The sequence below is a fragment of the Labrus bergylta genome, chromosome 21 (genome assembly GCF_963930695.1).
Source record: "Labrus bergylta chromosome 21, fLabBer1.1, whole genome shotgun sequence".
Lineage (NCBI taxonomy): Eukaryota > Metazoa > Chordata > Actinopteri > Labriformes > Labridae > Labrus > Labrus bergylta.
In genome coordinates, this window is record NC_089215.1 from 2,751,486 (window position 1) to 2,772,595 (window position 21,110).

The 21,110-nt window shown below is 41.0% G+C and overlaps 2 protein-coding genes across 7 annotated transcripts; both read right to left on the reverse strand.

Annotated features, from left to right (window-relative positions):
• Positions 1-458: 458 nt before the first annotated feature.
• nfe2l1b (nfe2 like bZIP transcription factor 1b) lies at positions 459-11,078 on the reverse strand. 5 transcript variants are annotated; one of them, XM_020649805.3, is made up of 6 exons: positions 10,869-11,078; positions 9,047-9,878; positions 7,776-8,000; positions 6,286-6,375; positions 6,010-6,102; positions 459-5,073 (listed from the first exon to the last, which is right to left on the reverse strand). In XM_020649805.3, the coding sequence occupies exons 2-6, from the start codon at positions 9,602-9,604 to the stop codon at positions 3,694-3,696; spliced, it is 2,346 nt and encodes a 781-aa protein (XP_020505461.2). In that variant the 5' UTR covers positions 9,605-9,878; positions 10,869-11,078; the 3' UTR covers positions 459-3,693. The 5 variants fall into 5 exon arrangements, with proteins under 5 accessions (XP_020505461.2, XP_020505459.2, XP_065805819.1 ...); XM_020649803.3 differs by having other exon boundaries at positions 6,010-6,162; positions 10,869-11,077; XM_065949747.1 differs by lacking the exon at positions 10,869-11,078 and adding an exon at positions 10,043-10,500 and having other exon boundaries at positions 6,010-6,162.
• Positions 11,079-11,334: 256 nt separating this feature from the next.
• On the reverse strand, positions 11,335-19,522 carry cdk5rap3 (CDK5 regulatory subunit associated protein 3). 2 transcript variants are annotated; one of them, XM_065949748.1, is made up of 14 exons: positions 19,365-19,522; positions 19,045-19,093; positions 16,906-17,037; positions 16,451-16,551; positions 16,097-16,145; positions 15,630-15,808; positions 15,345-15,481; positions 14,982-15,126; positions 14,161-14,268; positions 13,949-14,030; positions 13,757-13,845; positions 12,559-12,764; positions 12,188-12,359; positions 11,335-11,929 (listed from the first exon to the last, which is right to left on the reverse strand). In XM_065949748.1, exons 1-14 carry the CDS (start codon positions 19,368-19,370, stop codon positions 11,864-11,866), a joined length of 1,521 nt encoding a protein of 506 aa, XP_065805820.1. In that variant the 5' UTR covers positions 19,371-19,522; the 3' UTR covers positions 11,335-11,863. The 2 variants fall into 2 exon arrangements, with proteins under 2 accessions (XP_065805820.1, XP_065805821.1); XM_065949749.1 differs by having other exon boundaries at positions 19,045-19,090; positions 19,365-19,514.
• Between the last annotated feature and the right edge of the window lie 1,588 nt (positions 19,523-21,110).

Consider the following 21,110-nt stretch of genomic DNA (forward strand, 5'->3'; position numbering starts at 1 on the left):
CACTTCCCCGTGTTCCTCTAACACTAATGTGTCTCTAGTCCGTCTACAAACCCCCCAATGATGAGAAAAGTCCATCCTCTCCATCTTTTCCCTGCTCCACTTTTCAGAAAATGTGTGCTCAAACAGGCCGTTTGGAGATTTTCCCTTCATGACATCACAAAGGGCAGTAGCCCCTCCCCCAGGTGGGTGACACTCCCACAGCTAGGTGTTTGTTCTGCCCTCTGAGTCTGCCTTCTCACCGTAAACAATAGGACATGGAGAGAGAAAGCACCAAGTACAGCCAAGCCCTTCCAGAGAGGGGGAGTGGTCAGACACAGCTCATTTACATATTTAAAGGTACAGACACAGAAACAGCCTGTTCTGAGCAGGGCTGAAATAGAGGGGTTTACAGGCATGATCAAAAACAGGATCAGAGTGGATACCGTCATTCACGACAACTAGAACACAAGAGTCACAGGTGAAAATAAAAACACTTTATTAATCAATAAAAACAATTCTTGATTGCCAGCAAATATCTCAAAACAGAGGGAACTACATCCAAACTGAAAGCAGAGGGTGAGACCGTTATGGAGACATTTGACAAACTACATAAATTATGACGAACACAAACATGAAAATATTTACAGAACAAGACAGACAACAAAGAAAAGTGCACTAAGTAGTAGCAGTACTAAATAGTTGGTGTCGCACTGGGTTACACTGACGTGAATGTTAACCAGTTTCATGCCTGAATAACACGTTTAATGAGGACACGTTTCTCCTTTCAGAACAAGTTTTTGGACATCATCTTAATGTTGCGACTTCAGTTCAGCCTTTTGTAGATATTATAGCCTAACCGCTATCTCAGCTGCAACAAGTGGTCTATTTTTTTAAACTTTTTTTTTATTACAGAGGGCGATGCAACATGTACCGACAGACTTCATTCAAAAAGACGAGTAATAGCACTTCTACTTTGAGAACATTTCCCCGTCAGTTCTCAAAACATTTAAAGTGAAGATGATGAGTTTGTGAAATAAAGGCATTCAAATCAAAGTGGCCGCGACACACCCCGACATTTCACACATTCAAAGACCTCTTTATGTCGTTAAAGAACTCGGCTCACTTTGTTATCGACACAAGAAAAGAAACTCATAATGTTAAAGCCAACAGCTTGGCTTTTTTACAGCAGTTAAAAAGTTACCTCCAGTGGCTTTCTGTTGGGAACGATTAAATAAATGTCGCTTCACTTGCAGCGACAACCGAGACAATCTGTTTAAACGTTACACCAAAAAACGAGGCATCAAAAGAAAATGAAAACCAATTAATAAGAGCTGTTCTGGTACCATTATCCTTCCCGATGCTTTTCAAATACCCTAAACTTCTGAAACAACCAAGTACCTCCTCCAATCTGCCAAGATGACACCGCAGATGGCTGCCTTGGCGGTGGCGTGCAACGTTTTGTCTTTTTGTGTCATGTTTTTTATTCACACAAGTCAAATTCCTTGCATATATACCTGGCAATAAAGCTTCTGATTAAACACAAATGTAGCAGAAAAAAGTACATGTGCGTATTTATCGATTTAAACCGCAGTGGGCGATTATTACAGTACAACAAAGGAACGGTGACCTAAAAAAACGTTGGTGGCAGCTCGGTTCTGAGCCTCTCCTGGTATCCTATGTCAATTTAAGAGTGTTGGAAACCCAATATATTTGTATATTTTTAAGAATTTTTTTAAGTGAAGCAGAGGATTTTCTGGCACAACTTCAGCAATTTGAAATTTTTTCCCAAAATGTAAAGTGCATTACAAATAAAATATATTATTATTATTATTATTATTATTATTATAACTACACAGGTGCATGACGAGTGAAAGGCTTAGAAGAGGTCAAAAAGCTCCAGCAACACTTTGTAGTAAGAAGATCAACTTTATTAACAAATTAGACCGACACGTTTCGGCTTGTGGCGTTCATCAGGGTCATCCCTGCAGAAGCTTTTTGACCTCTTCTGAGTCATTTCTTTGGTGCCATTTTTGCCTTCATTTGATAGGAGAGCTGAAGATAGGAAACGGGGATGACATGCAGCAAAAGGCCGAGGTCGGACTACAACCCACGTCTGCTGCAAACAGGACTACTAGGCTCTGCACATGGGGCAGTACGGCTTCACCGCTAAACCATCCTGCATCCTGAAAAAACCCATATTTTTACCATTAAACTGCCTTATATGGCCAGTTTTAATTTCATGTTTCATTCAAATAGTTTTTCTGCTGCTCTAAAACAGAAGCAACAATAATTTATGTCATGCCATGCAGACTACTTTTTCTGTAGCAGAGGAGGAAAGTCTATTGTTGGGGGCTTATTAATCAGTGTATCGTATTGTTGTATTGACGGGCTTAGTCACTAATAACTTCTGTGCAATGTAAGCTGTATCTGAAGAATTCACCCTGAAGGTAATGGTGTCAGAACAACTCTTAAATAATCTTAACAACGTTGATATGTGACAGCCTCGAGCTGCGGCTCATACAGAGCTCCTGCACATCACCCCCCAACACTTCTGATTACAGGCTCTGCTGCTGATTTAAATAAACAAAGAAGGTGTGGACTGTGACATAAAGCTGATGTGGATTGATCTCTAACCTTGCTTATACTACAGATTATGAACAGTTAATAATAAGAGCCTTCCTAAACGCAGCTTCAGATATTTAAACCTGCAGCGAAGGAATAGCGACAGACACAGCAAAATGCATATAGCCAAGCCTTTTAAAGACAAATTACAGTGCTATGTATAATTTATAAGGAAGTTGATACGTTTAGCAATGCAGTGTGCCTCCTTCATAAAAACATCCATCCGCCCCTCTAGCAGGACTTCACCTCCAGGCCTCTTTAAGCAGCGGCCAGCCCGGGAACACTCAACCTCTGACTCTTTCTTGTGTCAACATCCCCACACAAACAAACCCCAATCTCTTTCGGGGTCTTCCAAACTCAGATGCAACTGACTCAAAAACAGGAATCTGCGATACAAATCTACAGAACAAGAGTGCAGTAATTGAGCATTTAGGATGTATTCAGATCAAATGATGTGCACCATACAACCTTTGGTTAGTATAGGTGTTAATAGCCTCCTAAAATGATGGACTTCCTTTAGCCTTTGGTATCTAATCTCTCACACCCATGAATGATATTCCTATCCTGAAGATGTGCAACTTAAAACGCTCAGTGACCATGAAAATCACTCAAAAGTCTTCAGGATGGGATGTGATCTGATAGTCCCTCAAAACCTTCTGTGCATAGGTATTCCAACCGTCCGTGTTGACAGTGTTCGTGTTTCTCCTCACCAGTCCCTCGTTTCACCCTACATATCTCCTCCATCCTCAGTGGTTTGGTGCAAAAGGATCGAGAGCAGCTAAATTTTTCTAATAGCTCATTTTATGTCCTTTTTATATCCCTCTTCTTCTCGCTTATTGTTTCCCCCCGACTAAATAATGAAATATCAGTACTCAAACGAAGAGCTACTTCAGCTTCAGAGTTGTTTCCAGGAAATAAACGTAGGAACAGAATGAAAAGGGAGAAACTTATGCAGGAAGAGTAGTCAACAATGCCATTTCTTCTACTCACCAGAATCTTCTTAAAGGAAAAAAAGGACATCTCTCTTGCATCTGCAGAAATCGTTCTTATTGACTTAGCAAAAGTTATAGAATACACAGCAGTTTCCCTCCCTCACTTCTTTTTGTCTTTTTGTTTTTTCTCTGGCTTTCGGTTCTGCTCCGCCGTCGTCACGCAGCGAGGCATGATCAGCACGCTGCCGTCTGCGCTGTACTGGAGCGAATACTCGCTGGGAGGATAGGGCCGGCCCTCCTCGTCCCTCAGCTGACTGAAAACCTCCTGATACAGACTCTGCACCTTCTGCTTCATCTGCCGGATGGAACGGATGAACTCCATCTTCTCCTTCAGCAGGCGGGCCTTGTCGCGCCGCAGGTCGTGGACGCCCTGCTCCAGGTTTATGATGGTGTCGAGTTTGCGCTTGCGGCAGTTCTGGGCCGCCATCTTGTTCTTCCCGCGCCTGCGGATGTCGCGGATGAGGGCGAGCTGGGGTTCGCTCAGGTGGTGCTTGGCGAGCAGCTCGTTGAACTCTTCCACGGGCAGGTTGATGATCTTCTCGTTGGAGAAGGGGATTTTCATGGCGCGGGCTCTGCGTTCGTCACGACTCGCGTGCTTGTCGAGCAGGTCCTGATGAGTCTGGAGTTTCGAGTTGTGTTTGTCGCGGACGTTCTTCTTCCCGGTTGGAATGGGGAGCTCTGGATGTTCGGTGAACGCAGAGGAAAGTGGCAGGTTGTAGGTGTGATTGTGGCTGATGCTGTCAAGGTGAGGGAGGCTGTGGAACTGAGAGGGGTCCTGATAACTCATACGGCAGAGTTTACTGTAACCCGGCTGATAACCCCCGACAGCCCCTTCCTCGGGCTCCACAGTGGTGACCTCTGAGTCGGTGCTGTACCCCACGGCTCCCTCCTCTGAGAAAGTGGCAGACGTTGACGAAGAAGATGCTGCAGAGGAGCAGGATGTCTCAGAGCTGCTCGGGGACGCCGGGCTGTGGCTCGAGTCCAGAGAAAGACCGGAATCTGAGTCGAGCTCGTCCTCCAGCTGGGAAGCTTGGGCCTGGCTGAAGCCCTCCTCCATGGCGAGGTCCAGCAAGCTGATCTCATCGAGCATAGATTCCTCCAGCAGGGTGCTGAAGGGATCTGGCAGGATGGGTGTGGATGTAATGTTGTTACTGGAACTGTTAATGTGAGGAGGGAGAAAGATCCCAGTCAGGTTAGTGGTTCCAAAAGTGGAGTTTATGTTGCTGGAGTTGCTGGAAGAAAGTCTGGGTAAGGTGGTTCTTGGGGTGATGCTGATAGAGTCCAACTGGGGATTGAAGATCTGGGGGAAGTCTTGGCTGCAGCTGGGGAGGGAGGCCTGGTGAAGGCTGACATCCTGGTTTACTGGTGTAGAGCCAGTCGAAAGTTCAAAGTTCCCGACAGTGTTTGACTCAACTGTCCCCGTCGTGCCGTTCACACTGCTGGAGTTTGTGGGAACTGAAGTGTTGTTTACTTCCATCGCCTTTAAAACAAGAGAGATTTTGATAAGAGAAATATACATATTTATCAAACGATAAAGCACATTTAGTGATAAATAAAGGATGGTGTCCACTGAGGCCATTTTTTTGTGCAGACAGCATCCAATACAAAAACAATGCAGTTCAGTATTTTCATCTCTTAGCAACCTGATCGCAAAAACACCCTCAGCTGTTTTGTTGTGGCTTTGCTCACAGCACGCTCATCTGAAAAAAGTTCAAATTTTAGAACAGCGCCACGCTCATCAATGTCACTTCCCCCTCACTGACCAATCAAGATGAGTGGGAGTGCAGGACAGCATGCAGAAACATACTGAAACAAAGATTATTACTGATTATTTTCGCTCTCTTGGTTTTGCTGCACCTTGATAACAAGCCTCTCCACAGGAGGAACTTGTCTGACTCTGAGCTGCTGCTTATGCCACTTTTACATTACTTCCATGTTTTCCTTACTGTTGATAATTCCTTGAATATAGGTAAGCAAATACTAAGCACATGAAGCTATTTAAAACAGACCCAACTGTCATTACAGTACAGAAGGAAGTAGAGGTTAACTTTCATAACCTAACAGCAATTAGCGCTGGGGAGAAGCGCTCTCAAACAGAGGTCGTGGGCACTCCCAGCGCAAAAAAGAAACTAAGTGGACACAAGGCCGTAAGCTTAAGACACTTTCATTTTTTCAGCTTTTTAAGGGTAAGTCATTTCCCGACTGAGGCAGCAAGGCGGAATTTCTTCATATTTCCAAATATGCTTTTGCTGTAAAATTAGACATTCTTATCAGACAAGATCTCCCCCGATTTTTTACATCTTTTTTTGATTTTTAAAAACAGAAGCTTTTGCATTGAACCTACTTTTATCAGTTCCCAGACAACAAATAAATAAATGATGTCAGGACTTACAAATAAATCTTAAGAGTAACATACTTGTAGCTCCATGATGGCCATGATGTCTTGCCACTGCTGCTCCAGGTCTAACTGTGGCTCTGCTGAGGGCAGCAGTGGTGCCAGAGGAAGGCCCTGAGATGTAGAAGGAGCTTCATTGGAAACTATTTCTCTGTTGACAACTGGGGCTGGAAACTAGTTGAAATGTCATACACAAAGATAAAAAAAATATATGTTCACAACTTCCCTTTAGTTTCTTCCAACTGCTCTGCAGTACGTGCAATATATGTGTGAGACAAAGAGTTTGAATGTTTTTACCTCTGATTCTTCTCCAAATGGAAAAGTCGCCTCCAACAGCCTCAAACATTCTTGTAGAGACAGAGAAGTCTGTGAGCCGATGCCTGGGAGCTGCGTAACAACAACAAAAAGATACAAATACAGTTAAAAATTTATATTTCAAGTTCAGTTAATTTGGTCCAGTCAAATAAAAAACAGTAATGCCTTCTTGTTTCTGCTCTGGATTAAGTAAAATTTACTTTTCAAATGAAGAGTTGCAAACATAAAATCCTACTGAATGACGGGTTATTGTTTGTCTGACCTATTCTGCAAACTGCCTTGTGCTGCCACACCTTATACAGGTGAGGAAAAGACAAAGAAAGACCTTCTTGCAGCCTGACATCAAAGGGAACAGAGTGGTGGCTTTCTTTTGCTCACTTTTCTATACGTTTTTTAATTTGACAAAAGGAGGACTCAGGCTCAGCACACCTGTATTTTGTGCTCATCATCAGTTCCTAATTAACCAATAACATCACTGCGCTTGTGTTTTCTTACAACCTTTCTGTAAGATTTTGCAGTGAATAAAAGCTTTAGATAGACGTTGCTTTAAACCCTAATCAGAAGGTTGCTATAACAACTAATAAAACAGTATCTACTGTCACCATCTTGTGTTGAACAAGCCATGTATGCTGCAGCTAGTCATGGTAAATGGACTTGAGCTCATATAGAGCTTTTGTAGTCTTCTGACAACTCAAAGTGCTTTTACCCCGCAGGTCACACACTGATGGTAGAGGCTGCTGTGTAAAGTGACCACCATCAGAAGTAACTAATCCCATTCATACACAGACGAAGCAGCTGGAGCAACTTGGGGTTAAGAGTCTTGCCCAAGGACACATTAGACATGCGGCTACAGGAGCTGGGGATCAAACCCCCTGACCTTCTGATTGAGAAATGCCCGACTCTACCAACTGAGCCACAGCCACTCCTAGTATGTCATGTTGTTAAGTTTGATTATTTAACATGATTATTCTGGTAATTTGCACAACTACCCAGCTTCTTTTATCAGACTCCTTAAATTCAGTTTTTCGCCAATCCTCCATAAAAAGTATTTTTCTTGATCATCATAATCTTGAATTTCATTGTGCAACACAGTGTTATGTAACAGGAAATGAATGTGTCGAGTGTGTATTTAACAAACAGGTAAGTTGTGAAGGTATCCATCACTCTGACAGCGATGCTAAATCAAACACTGTGTGTCCCTCATAAACTGCTAAGACCAAACAATGAGATGAAAGTCTTATATTCATTCACACAGAGGATTTTTAAAGATGAATAATTAGTTTTCATCCATAATGTTAAGCTGGAAATGTCTTCAAAAGAATATCAATTCATATTAGTCCGACAATATCTATTATCACCCGTGTGCAGCTCCCAAATGTCTACTCTCTTTTCATGTGCTGTGAAACGGTTAAACGCAGCTTTTCGCACCAGATGAATCGGAAAAATAAAAGTGATCTATTTAGTCTACAAACCTGCTCTGGAATACTCTCCCCCGTCTCCCCGTCCACTGGCTGAACACCCTGCAGGTTAACTCCGTTCCTCCAGCTCTCCTGTTCCTCATTCCCGTCTTTGCTCTCATGTGGGTTGGGCTTTTGCTCCTCCTCGTTCTCCTTCTGCCGGTTGCTGTAGTTGAACACTTCTCTTCCTGCACCGAGGTCGATGTCCTGTCGCCATAGGATGTCAATCAAGTCAATGTCCTGGAAAAAATGATATAGCAACCATTGAAAAATGGCCCTGTGCAGAGAAAAATTACTTTAATAACCAGGTAGACAATAAATGAATGTATAAATGAAACCCTGAGTAATGTGTTATTGAATTTCTTTAACACATATATGATAATAAACTAGTGCTTTGACTGCTTGCCCTCTAACATAAGGTTTGATTTTGGCAGGGGTTTTAGGCAGATCATGTAACAGAAATGTATTCAGGATGATGCAACCATGATATAAACACTTTGACATGGTGGTTAACATGTGATCAGAAGGAGGGCTTGGTGCATTACAGCCCAACAACGACTTTGTGTAACCCTTAACTCCTCGGCATCAATATGGCCATTATGTGCCAGTTTCTCACATAACTGGAACGACACATTACATGAAACATCAGTAACAGCAATTAGCTATTATACAAAGAGAGTTTGTTCAGATAAACAGAAAAACATTACTGATATTTATTCTTTTTGATAAATAAAAGAAAAGAACATGACTGTTTTCAGTGGGATTCGCCCACATGAACAACTTTAAATGTGACCACAATCACAGCTGTAACAAATGTGACAACTGGTTTGACTATAAATATCCGACACTAATAAAAGACCGGGGCTGGGGAACATGAACGATCCATCTTAACTTAGTGTATACGCCTTAACTTTAGCACTACCTCGTACTCGTATGCTTTATGCCGTTAGTCCCCTTTTTATGAAACGTATAAAGCAGCCATGATTGGTTTTGTTATCTCAGGTAATTGAAGTGTGTTTAAGTCAAACTTTAAATCCTTTTTTGGTAACATCTGTGGCTTGTGCTGAATTGTGCTTTGACATTTGAGTATCACAGTCAATTAAGCCATGCAAAAAAACATGAACTGTTGGGTTACTCTAATATAAACATATTATAAAATCAATTTCTTCCCTTTGTTGTGAATGTGTTGACAAGAAGCAAACGTCAAAAGTCGATGTTAAGCCCCCATTCTGTTCGCACATGACCCCCAGAAATTAGCAAAGAGAAGACAGGACAAGCTGCAGTACCTCTTTTGTGAGGTCGTCGTTGCCATCCCTGCCGCCCTGCTCCTGGTTGCCCTCTGGTGCCACAGCTCCCAGGCTGCTGTCCGCCGCGTTCAGGTTGTACGTGGATTCAGGAGCTCCACTTCCTCCCCTCATGGCCGGGGTAGCGTCAGGGTTGTTAACGTCCTCTAGGCCGGCCCCATTTTCCAGGGTGATGCTGGGGCCGGACTGGCTGCTGGGGGACACCACAGTCTCAGAGTCACGATGCACTAGCCAGGTGTTGAGCTCGGTACTGGGCACGGAGAGGCGATCCAGCTGGCGGACCTGGTTCAGCAGCCGCCGAGTGGTGAAGAAATGGTCCAGGTCCACACTCTTTGGATGGATGCCATAGCCGTCCAGCGTGTTGCGCAGGTTGTGAAACTGTGTCTGGGTGTAGGCTGAGCTAGGCCCCAGGATGATCTCTCTCAGTGGGGGCAGCTGATTGTTTAGATAGGTGTCAACGTCCACCCGCACCCCAATGAGACTCAGAAGGATGGTGAACTGAATCAGGCCCTCTGTGAAGTACTTTTTCAGGTAAAGCATTTCTTTACAAAGGAACAAAAAGTAAAAAATAAAAACAAAAACGGGGCTCACTACCGTGGAACAGAACTTCTTTCAGTTGCGCAAGGAGACGGATACAGACACATAAACATAAAAAAAAAGTGGTGTAAGATAAGTGAAGGGGGGGGGAAAAGGGTCTTCAGCAGGATTCTGTTTGTTTAGAAGGCATATGACATCCGGGATGGCGTTTCCAGTCCGAGAGAGTCCAGTCTGTGCTCAGATCTTTGTTCTTCATAAGGTTCTCATCTTCTCATTCCTGGCAACAAAAACAAAAAAAGTGAGAAAAACATTTTATTTCTCCACGTGTTCAGCATTATAATCACACTCCTTTAAGCCCTGTAAGACACGCACGCCTTTACCCACCTCACCTACATTATGTAGCACATGTAAATGGAAAAAATAAAGAAATAAATGACTTGCAAGCTTTCCTGCTACCACTCCATCCTCCCAAGACTTAGAGAAGTGATGTCTGCTCGCCTTTTCTCTCTTGTTAATTTCACACCACAGCAGAGTTGGAGGAAGCTTTTAGGTGTCACCCCACCCTTTGCACAGGACAACTACTTCTTGTTGGGTGCTGCTGAAGGTGAATGAGGGAGTCGAGGAAGCTCGCTGGACTGGCTGGTTAGCACGGCAGGCAGGGTCCCTCCCTCCTATCCTCGTCCTTATGACGTTAGCCCGTTAGCTCCCGTGTGTTTTTGACCACCCGGCCACTGCCACCACACATGTGACTACAAAAACGTATTTCACGACACGTAAAGCAGCAACAATACGACACGTCGCCGCCTCATCTACTCAGCTGTCGTCTCCGTTTCCCCCTTAAAACGAGTGACAGGTGCCCCCACTGTGGCATTTCGGAAACTACCCACTTCCGCCGTTGCTAGCATCAAACAATCTCCCTAGCAACAAGTGGTGAAAAGACGGTTGACAGATTGCGGCGCCAATCACACGCGTCAAGCGAGGTGACGTCACATGACTCCAGCAACGCCCGGCCAATGAGAACGGGGCAATGGGTGGGGTGTTTAGGAAATGGGTAACTACTATTGGAACTCAGAGCCTGCGCTGTGCTAGCTTTTGCAGGCTAACTATCTTTAATCATTCAACTTACTTTAAAAAGTAACTTACACGGTATCACCCACACGTACTACTGATTCATATATTAATCTGCCATTGTACGCTAACGCCATAAATCTGTAAATGTATCCGGTTTGCGGAGGAGTTAATTGAAATGTCTTGATTTAATACTTACGCGCTGCGATTTTGCAACTGTACCGTCGAGCCCTGAAGACCACTAGCACGTAAGAAATGCATTAAGTCCCGTTTCTTTAACAGTTCCACAGTGCAGCTCGATAAAGCATCCTTCAGCCTTTCCTCGCTGAATGGCCCACCATGACTTGCAGAATTGCTAGCTGGCCCGGCTAGCCTAGCAGCGCCGCTTGACACCAAAACACGCTTTCACAATGCGCATGCGCAGAACATTCTAGTGGCAGGCTTTCATCAGCCAAATAAAAAAAAAAAAAATCCCCCTTTAAGGTAATAAATGTGCTCGTGTCGTTTACAGAAAGTCACATTTCTGAAGTTAATTAAAAACGGCTTGTTTATTATTTCCAAACAAATAATTAAAAAAAAAGTGCATCACAGCGTTTATGCTTGAATATTTATTAATAGTTTCCTTATTTTTAAAATGTAGTAATTACAAAGTCAAAAGCCAATAATCTCAATGTACATATTAAAAGGTATTTATTTCATTTTTTTACTTTACCAAATTATTTAATTTCGTTTTAGGTATTTTATATTTTTGTTTGTTTCATATGTAATACGTATTTAGTTTTACATGCAATAACAGTAATCTGCATGTCTTCTGTCAAAGTAGTTATATACAGCATGAATTATGTATACACAAACATTTAATTGTATGAAAATGTAGGTTACTTGTGCAGTCAAAACAAGCACACAATGGACACAATCATACATGGATAATTACAACACTTTTACAGAACTTTTTTCGACTTTAACTAATAGATTTGATCACTTTAATTAATTTAATTAAAGTTTGATTTGATCACTTTAATTCATTTAATTAAAGTATACACACACCTGCAACACACTTTCCTGAAATGTACAACATTTCCTAACGAGTCTTAATCCAGATACATCGAAGAACACATCAGACCTTTAATTAAATACCAGTTTTTATTTCCTGTAGTTGGTCATGATTCAATACTTTTAACTCTGTTAGGGTCACTATATGTTTACTCCCATTAGGTTGACCGGTCTTTTGTGGTATTTCTTTGAAATGTCGGCTTCAATCTGCAAAAATAAATCACAACCAATTAGAATAATTACTAAAACACTCTTTTAAACTCAAGAGTCTCAAGAGTCTACAAGGTGTAGCATATATTCAGTAATTTACATATTCCTTCAGTGTACTCTAATTATTATCACATGACAAAGTTAGACTTTTTGAAGCTTATCTGCCTCAAGTGTTTACTTGACACAGACTTTTTTAGTGAGCTGGGAAACTACCCGCTCTGTTAACTTAATTAAATAGAAAAAGTAATCCAATACCTGTTTCTGGAGTTCCCGGGTGCATACTGCCATCAGGTCAACACGAGGCTCTAGTCTGGACTGCTCCTCCAGGGCCTCCTTCCTTTTCTCAACCATTGTGGCTGCTTTCAGTACCAAAATGTCTGCCTGCTTCAGCTTCTGTCTCAGCACCTCAGACACACGCTCAACATACCTTAAAAAAAGAAAAAGAAAATGATTACAATTCTTGCTTAAAGGAGAGGAATTACAGACTCTGAGTCCCCTGTATTGATGCTCAGTTTCTAGATTGTTGTTTTAAATTAACATCAAATTCAGCACATTAACATCATTTTTAAATAACAGAATTTATGAAGACTGATATTTTTATGCAGTTAAATATTATGGCAGCGTACCGTGGCGATGCCTGGATCATGAACAGGTGCTGCATCCTGAGAGAGGTGAGCCGGCCCAGGAGGTTCTGCACCTCAGACAGCATCTCCCTGACGTGATCACGGCTTTGGCCTTGTATGACAGATGGGGCCAGCTGGAACTGGCTCATGGCGACCACGTCTCCCTCCTCGCCCATCTCAGTGACCCGCTGAGTCAGGAACACTTCCAGCTGAACAGATAAAATGAAAGTGTCACTTATTTTAAGGAAATCTGGCGGATGATCATCAACATCGACCATTAAAAGCAATAAATCGATTACCAGAGAGGCCTCGTTCAACCAAATGAGTATCCAAAGTATTCGATTACCTTTATTCTTCTGTAACTATCCTGATGTTTCCTGCAAATCTAAACATTCACTGTGGGTTCTTTTCATTAATATTTGTGATATTTGCACAACCATAGTCTTTGTTTGTTTTGTGCTGCTGCCTGTCTCGGCCAGGACTCTCAATCTCAATAAGGTTTTCCTGGTTTAATACATTTTTAATTAATAAATAAATTCTTAAGGAACAAGTTTTGAATTTGCAATTGAAAAAAAAAATCATGCTTCTTTACTCCTGTTAAAAAAATGTGAATCAAGCATTAACTATGTTTGACCACTAGGGGGCAGTGAAAACAAGCTGTGAAAACAATAATTAAGCACCATGTAGAACAGGGGTCATCAACTACATTAGTACAAGGGCTAGTTTTTTTTTTTCTTGACAGACACCTTGGGGGGCCGGACTTTACAACATGCATGCACATAAGCCCGACAGAAGTCACGCCTGATGTTCAGAAGTTTGTGTCAGAGGGGAACATATGGAAATAATGGTTGGCATTAGCAGAACTTTAATTTTGGGCATACCTTGGCACCATTTTCTTCTTAAATGTGTATTTGTGTCCCGTTTGTTCTTGTTGTCCTTTTATATTAAAATGTCAATGTTACTGCTGATATGACTTTGTGGTAATACATTAATAACGTAATCATTCATCCATCTACATTTTATTTTATAAAGTGCATTTAACCATAATGAAAATGCTCACTAGTTGTACCATGTTTAAATGTTCATACATGTTTACGGGCTGTACTAACGCTGTTGATTACATAACTCTATACGCAAAGATAAATGGTAGAAGACAGAGTTTAAAAAGAGTTATATGACACTTAGTGACTGTAGTCTTTACCTCCGTTAGCTCGTCAATGAACTGGCCGCGAGACTCCGAGTTCTCCAGTATACTTAAAGCGTCCTCCCCCCTCGCCACACCCTCAGGACCTGCAGGATGACACACACACACACACACACACAGTTCAACAGCTGAGTAAGAGTCAGTTTGATGATTGGCGATAGTTAAAAAAAAGAAAAGAAAAGTACTCACAGTCTGTCCCTGCATCCACAATTTCAATTTCTATGGGAGCAGGTTCACTGTCGCCCCAGTCGATGCCTCCAGCACCAGTGTCCTGTTGGAGCAGACAGAGACTGGTAAACAACAGCTGTGGTTTTATTCAGTTAAAGTACCCCAAACCCTCTCACGTATGCACAAGTACTCTTAAATTAATTCCACCTGCTGTTTTCTAAAATGTGTGTTACCTCAGAGCTCGGCTCCAGACTGATGCCCCAGTCGATTCCATCCTCAACTGTGATCCCGGAGTTCACAACCTGAGGGTCTGCTCCTTTGCCAAAGTCGCCCCAGTCAATCTGAAGAGGATTTTACAGACAACACAGAAACACAAACTCAGTGGTGAGAACAAATCAGGAACTTTCATATTGACCCATCGTTCTCAAGTTAGTCTCACGTTTCAAGAATATCTCAGATAAAACAGAGATGCTGCATGAGTCCTGAGGTTGAAGTACATTTCACAAACTTAAACCCAATTAAATGTAACGGTGAAACCTGAATTACGACCTTTATTTTGAAACAGGAACAGTCCAAGAGCAACTTTTTGTTTTGTTAAGCACTCACATTACCTCAAATATCTCCAACAGTTATCAAAGCTAGGGAAATCCATAATGCTATAGTTGTAACGGGACGTGTCTCGTGTGGTGGCCGATGTCAGACACGACGTGTTTATCGTTGCCATGGAAACACCAGATGTTACGTCAAAGACCGCTGCATAAGGAAGCGTGAGCTGCTACAGAAAGCTGCCGTGCTGTTGCTGTTTGTTCATTCGTCTTGACTACAGTCAACTCAGAGTTAGTTTCATTGGGGGGTGGGGAGCAGCAGAGAGGATCACTCCCATGATTCCCCACCAGCTTCAACACCATCTTTGGTTATTGCTTTGATTGAGAGCCCCCTGGTGGCGGAATCTACACACTGCATTTAAAGGATTTTTCCCTCAGATGTATTGTAAGATAGAAACCGGATATTCTACAACTCAGATTAATTTATCTTAAAGAGACAGTAAACACACCATATCGTCTGTGGCTGTCTCAGCAGCTGCTTCTTCCACAAATGGCCTCTCAACAACGGTGGGTACCTTCCCCGTTCTCCACTCATAAAACGTTGCGTTTCCTCTCTTCTGGGCAAACGTCAGCATGGGCAGGACCGGTTCAGACCTACAGAAAACAACACGTGCACTCATGTGAGAAAACCACATGCTATGGTTTAATGTGTATCCTTACTGTATGAGGTTTATGTACTGTGGTCTGACTTCTTTATAACATATAAAGATGAGTCATTTGTATCTGCATGCTGGAGACAATAATGACAGAGTCGTGTACCAAACCTTCAAAAGACTAAGAAAACTAAAGCTTCGTTTTAATCGTGTACTCACCACTCACATACAAAGTTTGTGAAAGCCGTATAAAGTTTGATTTGCTCTTCTAACTTTGCTGCATCCATCCCGACTTCGTCAAGAAACGCGGGTAAATCTTTGACCAGAGCCTGAAGCTCTCTGGGAACATTCTCTCCCTGTCAGGGAAATAAAGAAAGACACATAAAAAATGTATTTTTTGAGAGAAAGAGTTTGGACACCATAAAAAAAAACAACTTTCTTCTAAACTTTGCACAGTGGACGTTTTAAGTTTCTGTGTGCTCTTACTGTTGTCCTTGTACTTACTGTGATGCCGTACTGTTTGCAGGCAGCGTAGTAGCGTCCCCTCAGGTCCGCGGCCGAGCTCTGACACTCCCCCTCCCGCCTGCTCAGCTCCTGCTGTAGCTGCTGGGCTTTAGCCAGCTGCTTCCTCAGAGCCGGGCCTTCATAGCTCACATTGCGGCTCAGCAGGCTCGCCGTCTCCGCTGTGATGAGAAACAAAAAAGAAGCCTTTTCCTATACATGCAATAATAACGTTTTAGCTGGATGCTTTCCCTCCATATTCTATTATAACTGTGAAGAATTTACTTGAACAGCAGCAAGAAAAAGCACAGATTTCACCTTTATTTTTAAAATGATAGGCTTTGACTTTATGGCTACAAACACAGAGACAAGTGTTGGAACACCTTTACATGGATATACTGTAGATGTTCTCAAGCTTTGTAAAATACAGAGATCACTTTTTCCCCTTGTTTTTTTTTAATCACACTTACCCAGATAGATGTTATCAACCTCATAAAGAGACACAATCTCTTGCCAGTCCTGGGAAAACAAAATGAAGAAACATGATTTGATTCTTAATTCCTGGATAGTGTAGTCTTTTTTATACAGGCATGTTTCCTTTATTAGAAATGACAGCTGAAGAGAGTGCATGGGAGGAGAGAGTGGGGGGACGACACGCAGCAAAAGGCTGAGGTTGGATTCAAAACCCACGGCCGCTGCAACGAGGACTATAGCCTTCGTTTATGAGGCACTCTACAAGTTTTAGTCACTTTAAAGCAGAGTAACATGCTCCATAGATCACCCCTAATACTCAATAGAAGAGCAGTAAGTTTGAATCCTCTCACCTTCATCCTCTGAGATGAATATCTGCCAAAGATGTTCTTGGACGACGCTTCAGTTCCCCTCAGTATCTCGACTATCCTCAGGCAGTGAAAGTAGTGAATGTCTATAACAAACAAACAGAGATTGTAAGTATTCATATATACAGTTTATACTTAAAAAGAAACACCTGCATACTTTGCATGACACTACAATACATGTAGTTAAAAAATGCAACATGGTCAAAAATACAGTCATAGCACAGGTCACAAAAACGTTCTTTTTTTTCCCCAGGTAAAAGACTGGCAGCTGTGGTTGCTGGAGCTTCATCGGAAAAAAATACAGTACAGATTTTTCTTCTGTAAATACCTTTCAAACAGTGTATGGTGTTGTGTCAATCTTTCAGAAAAAGGGTGCCAAACCTCTCTGATTTAAACATAAAGATACAATATAAGCGATAGTCTGGAACTGATGGACCTACAGGAGCCGGAGAGCAGCTTCTTGATCTCCTCGTTTTCAGGCATGTCCTGGATGGCAGCATTGATCTTCTCTCTGATAACTGTTACTTCACTTTGCCATTTCAGATTACAGTGACGTCGATCCACCAGCCAGTCTGTGGAAACACTACATCATTATATCCATTGATGCTGCTGCAGGTGTTACGGATTAAAGAGTGACCATGTAAACTGGTGCTTTTCAGCCAAATGTCTGTGGTTGTCATAGTAACAACAGATGCTGATAACATTAAACTGGGAGGCTCTAACCAATGGGAAACTCAAGTCACTTACTTTTTCCAACTTTTTGAAAGACTGAAAAAATATTTTCAAGTCAGTTTTAAAAGTTATAAATTTGGAGTAACTTTAAAAACATTAAAAAAAAAAAAAAAAAAAAAAAAAAAACTACTTTTTTCTTGCTTCCTGCTTTCTTACAGTGCAGACACTTTTCTTCTTGCTCTCTGCTTTGCTTACATTCTTTTGCTGATATCTTCTTTTTTCTAAACCTAATTTAATCGACAGCCGGTCCTGGACATTTCCAAATCCTCAGGACTTTATTTTTTGACAGACACAGGAGGTCATATTTTTTAGCATTTTTTGACCCCTGCATCGCTACACGACTGTGGCCTGACAAGAGCACAAACCTGCGCCGCAGTACTTTGAAACGCTGTGCAGCTGTAAATGTTCTATTTTAATGTTTCTTTTGTTGTTGAAATAACAGAACAGTGCTATATAAATAAACTTGCCTTACATCTGTGAATAAAGAATATTATTACTCAAAAATGCATCCTATTTGATCTACATAAACACAACTAACTTTATCATACGGTATTTAAAAACAGGTATTACAAGCTTTGCAGCTGACCACAGTGTCCCAACTGTCCTCTTAACATGAAAGACACTAAATTGTTTTCGTTTTATTAGAAGGGATATTTCATGTCAAACTGCCAAATTATACATGCATGCAATGATTTTTTCACATCTGTCATATTGCATCACATCATGGTCCCAAACCTGTTGTTTCTTTATATAAGCAGACAATAAAAGTCACGGACCAGAAACCTATGAGATGGCATCACTGCGGCATTTTATAAAAAACACAACCTTTTCACCTTTGACAATTTTATGAATTTTAGTAATCTTAAACCGTTCTTTAAATGTGTAAATAATCACGTGTCTCCACTGTTATCTGAATTAGCCATCAGGCGTCAGAGCTCTCGTAGGGCAGTCACACGAGCCTCCATCAGCAGTGATTGTTTTGTCCCAATGTACGAGACATCTTTTGTCCGGTCTGCTTTCTCTGCAAAGGGGTCAAAACTTTGGCGCTCTCTGCCCACTGAATTAAAACTAGAGAGCAACATTAACCCTTTTAACAGAGGACTCAAACAATGGCTGAAATCAAAACAACAGTGCTCACATCTCTCATCCATCTGTATTATTGTATTATAGTATGTTCATATTCTTTAAATTATCTGTAAACTTGTATAACATGCTCACTGCATCTTAATCTGTATATTATAATCCTAAGAACACACTTATTTTGTAGCATTACTTATTTATAGCATTTATTTATATTTATTGCATCCCATTAATCCAGCCATCCAGATATACCTCATAATTCACTTTCTACATCTGTAAATTTTGCAATTACTGCACATAGCACAGAATTACTGTACATAGCACAGACTCTTGCACTTTCTGCTTATTTGCACTTCTGGTGAGATGCCAAACCTCATTTCGTTACTCTATACTTGTATATGTGTAATGACAATAAAGTTGAATCTCATCTCATCTCATCTCACATGAACAGCTTCTGACTGGTGTATTGTTTGATCATGCTGCCTTTGCTCTACACTTTATGTCTATTTATTTATTCTCTCCTTGTTGTTTCCTTTTCTAAAGTCTCCTGTGGACAGGTGTTGAGAACTACAGCATGCTTCACTAAAACACTTAAACAATGCATCTGGTTCGTCCAATGTGTCTGTGATGTCCAAATAAAGTCTATTATTATTATTATCACCAATTAACACGGTCACCGTTTTAACCGTAACACCAGCAACAGATGAGAAGAGAACAGTAACATATGGAAATAACTGATCCACATTAAGTTGTGTTTTTAAACTTACCCAGCAGCTTGCTCGTCTGAATGTCGATGGGGAGGTTTTGAATGTTCTGCTTTAATGAGAAAATAAACAAAACATTATAAATATCACTTTATTTACCGTTGTTGTGCCAGTTTCTTAAAAAAGACAATAAAGCATTGTTTGAGGAATAAAACTTCTCTACAACAGAAGAGGATTTAAATAAGAGGAAACACTTTAATATTAATTTATCTTTTTTTTTATTTGTTATTTTGAGTAAACTGGACTTTGACTGTGTGACAGCTAGCTGGCTAACGTTAGCATGCAGACTTTTAAAGCCGCGTCAGAGACTTTTCTCCGCTTACCTCCATTGTTTCTTCACCTTTCCGAAACGAAAACACTTAAAAACGATTTATGCCTTCATTTTAAATTAAATGAAAACAGTTAATATCCAGGATTTACTGTCCCCATCCGTATTTCACTGTTTATGACACGTTTCGAGACGGTGAGCCAATAGAACGAGGCGGTGTTACGGTTCCCGGACGAACTGACCAATGAGAGCTCACTTTACTGCGGAAGGAAGCTGATTGGTGGATGACTAAAATCCTGATATGATGCAGGTTTAAAGTCTGCCGGTAGAGGGCGACGTCGCTCTGTAACAGATAACAGAGCTGTAAGTGATTCAGTATGGAGGACTAAAAGTGCCAAAATGAAATATATAAATATATAATTAATTAAATCATTAAACGTGTCATTAATTATTTAATATTGGAAATAAATCAACAAATATATAAATAAATATATAATTATTTAATTAATTAAATGCATGTGTTATTAAATAATTATACCTTTATTTTAACAGCTAGAAGCTGACAGAGCTTTCATTACTTTTACTAAACATATCAACACAACCAACAAAAGTCCTGTATTTGAAAATACATATAATTAGAATTTAGTTTAAGAGAAAATAACAATAATGGTAATCATAGTAATAATAATAACCTTTATTTATAGAGCAATTTCAAGGAGAGCAAAAAAGCAAATGTAAAAAACAGGGAGGTCATAGAACAATAAACAAGGCAAAGATTAAGAAATAACAAACATTTAAAGAAATAAAATCCATTTAAAAGAACTATAAAGGACATACAGTTCTTTTAAAGGAATTTAAAAACTAAGACAAAAAATTCAACTAAATTCAGCAAAGGCTCGCTGTGTGTGTCTTAAGAAGAGACTTGAAAGAGATGACTGAAGTACCGGAGTATTATTTGAGATGCACAGATCCACTTTTTTTCTGTGACTCACACTATAACACTTTATTTTGGTGTCTTTTTTAAATTTTTATTTAAGTTTTAATTTAAATTTAATTAGCTTTGTACAATACAGTTCATGTGTTGTTTGTTTGTAGTCAAGGGGAGAAGCTGGGGATGAAATAAAAACACCATACTGAATCATCTCAAGTTTAAATCAGTTTCAGTCCACGTCTTTTTCACAGAGAATTCTAAATAATTGTCTCATATTCAACGATTTAAAACCACATTTAGATACAAACCGATGTAAATTGAGGCAGCAGTATAGCTCAGGCTGCTGGGACGTCGGTTCAAGTCCCTGTATGGTGGTCTGGTAGCTGGAGAGGTGCCAGTTCCCTTCCTGCCTAGGTGCCATTGAGCAAAGCACAGAACCCCCAACTGCTCGGGGACTCTTTCATGTGCAGCCCCCCTCACTCTGACGTCTCTCCATTAGTGCATGTCCACAGGATCCTGTTTGTGCACGTGTTTGTATTTCAGCCTATGTGTGTGTAGCATGTCTCACAAATAGAGATGTGCCCTTGAGCAAGACCCTTAACCCCGAATTGCTCCCGCTGCTTCATCTGAAGCGTATGAATGTGTATGAATGGGATCAGTTACTTCTGATGGACACTTTACTCAGCAGCCTCTACCATCAGTGTGTGAATGTGTAGGTGTGACCTGCAGTGTAAAAGCACTTTGAGGAGTCAGAAGCACTAAGCTCAAGTCCATTTACCATTCATGGAATTAATAAAGGACATCTTCTTAAACTCATTGAGTAACAGAAAATGGGGGGACAATAAAGTGGGGATGTGAGAAAGGGTAAAA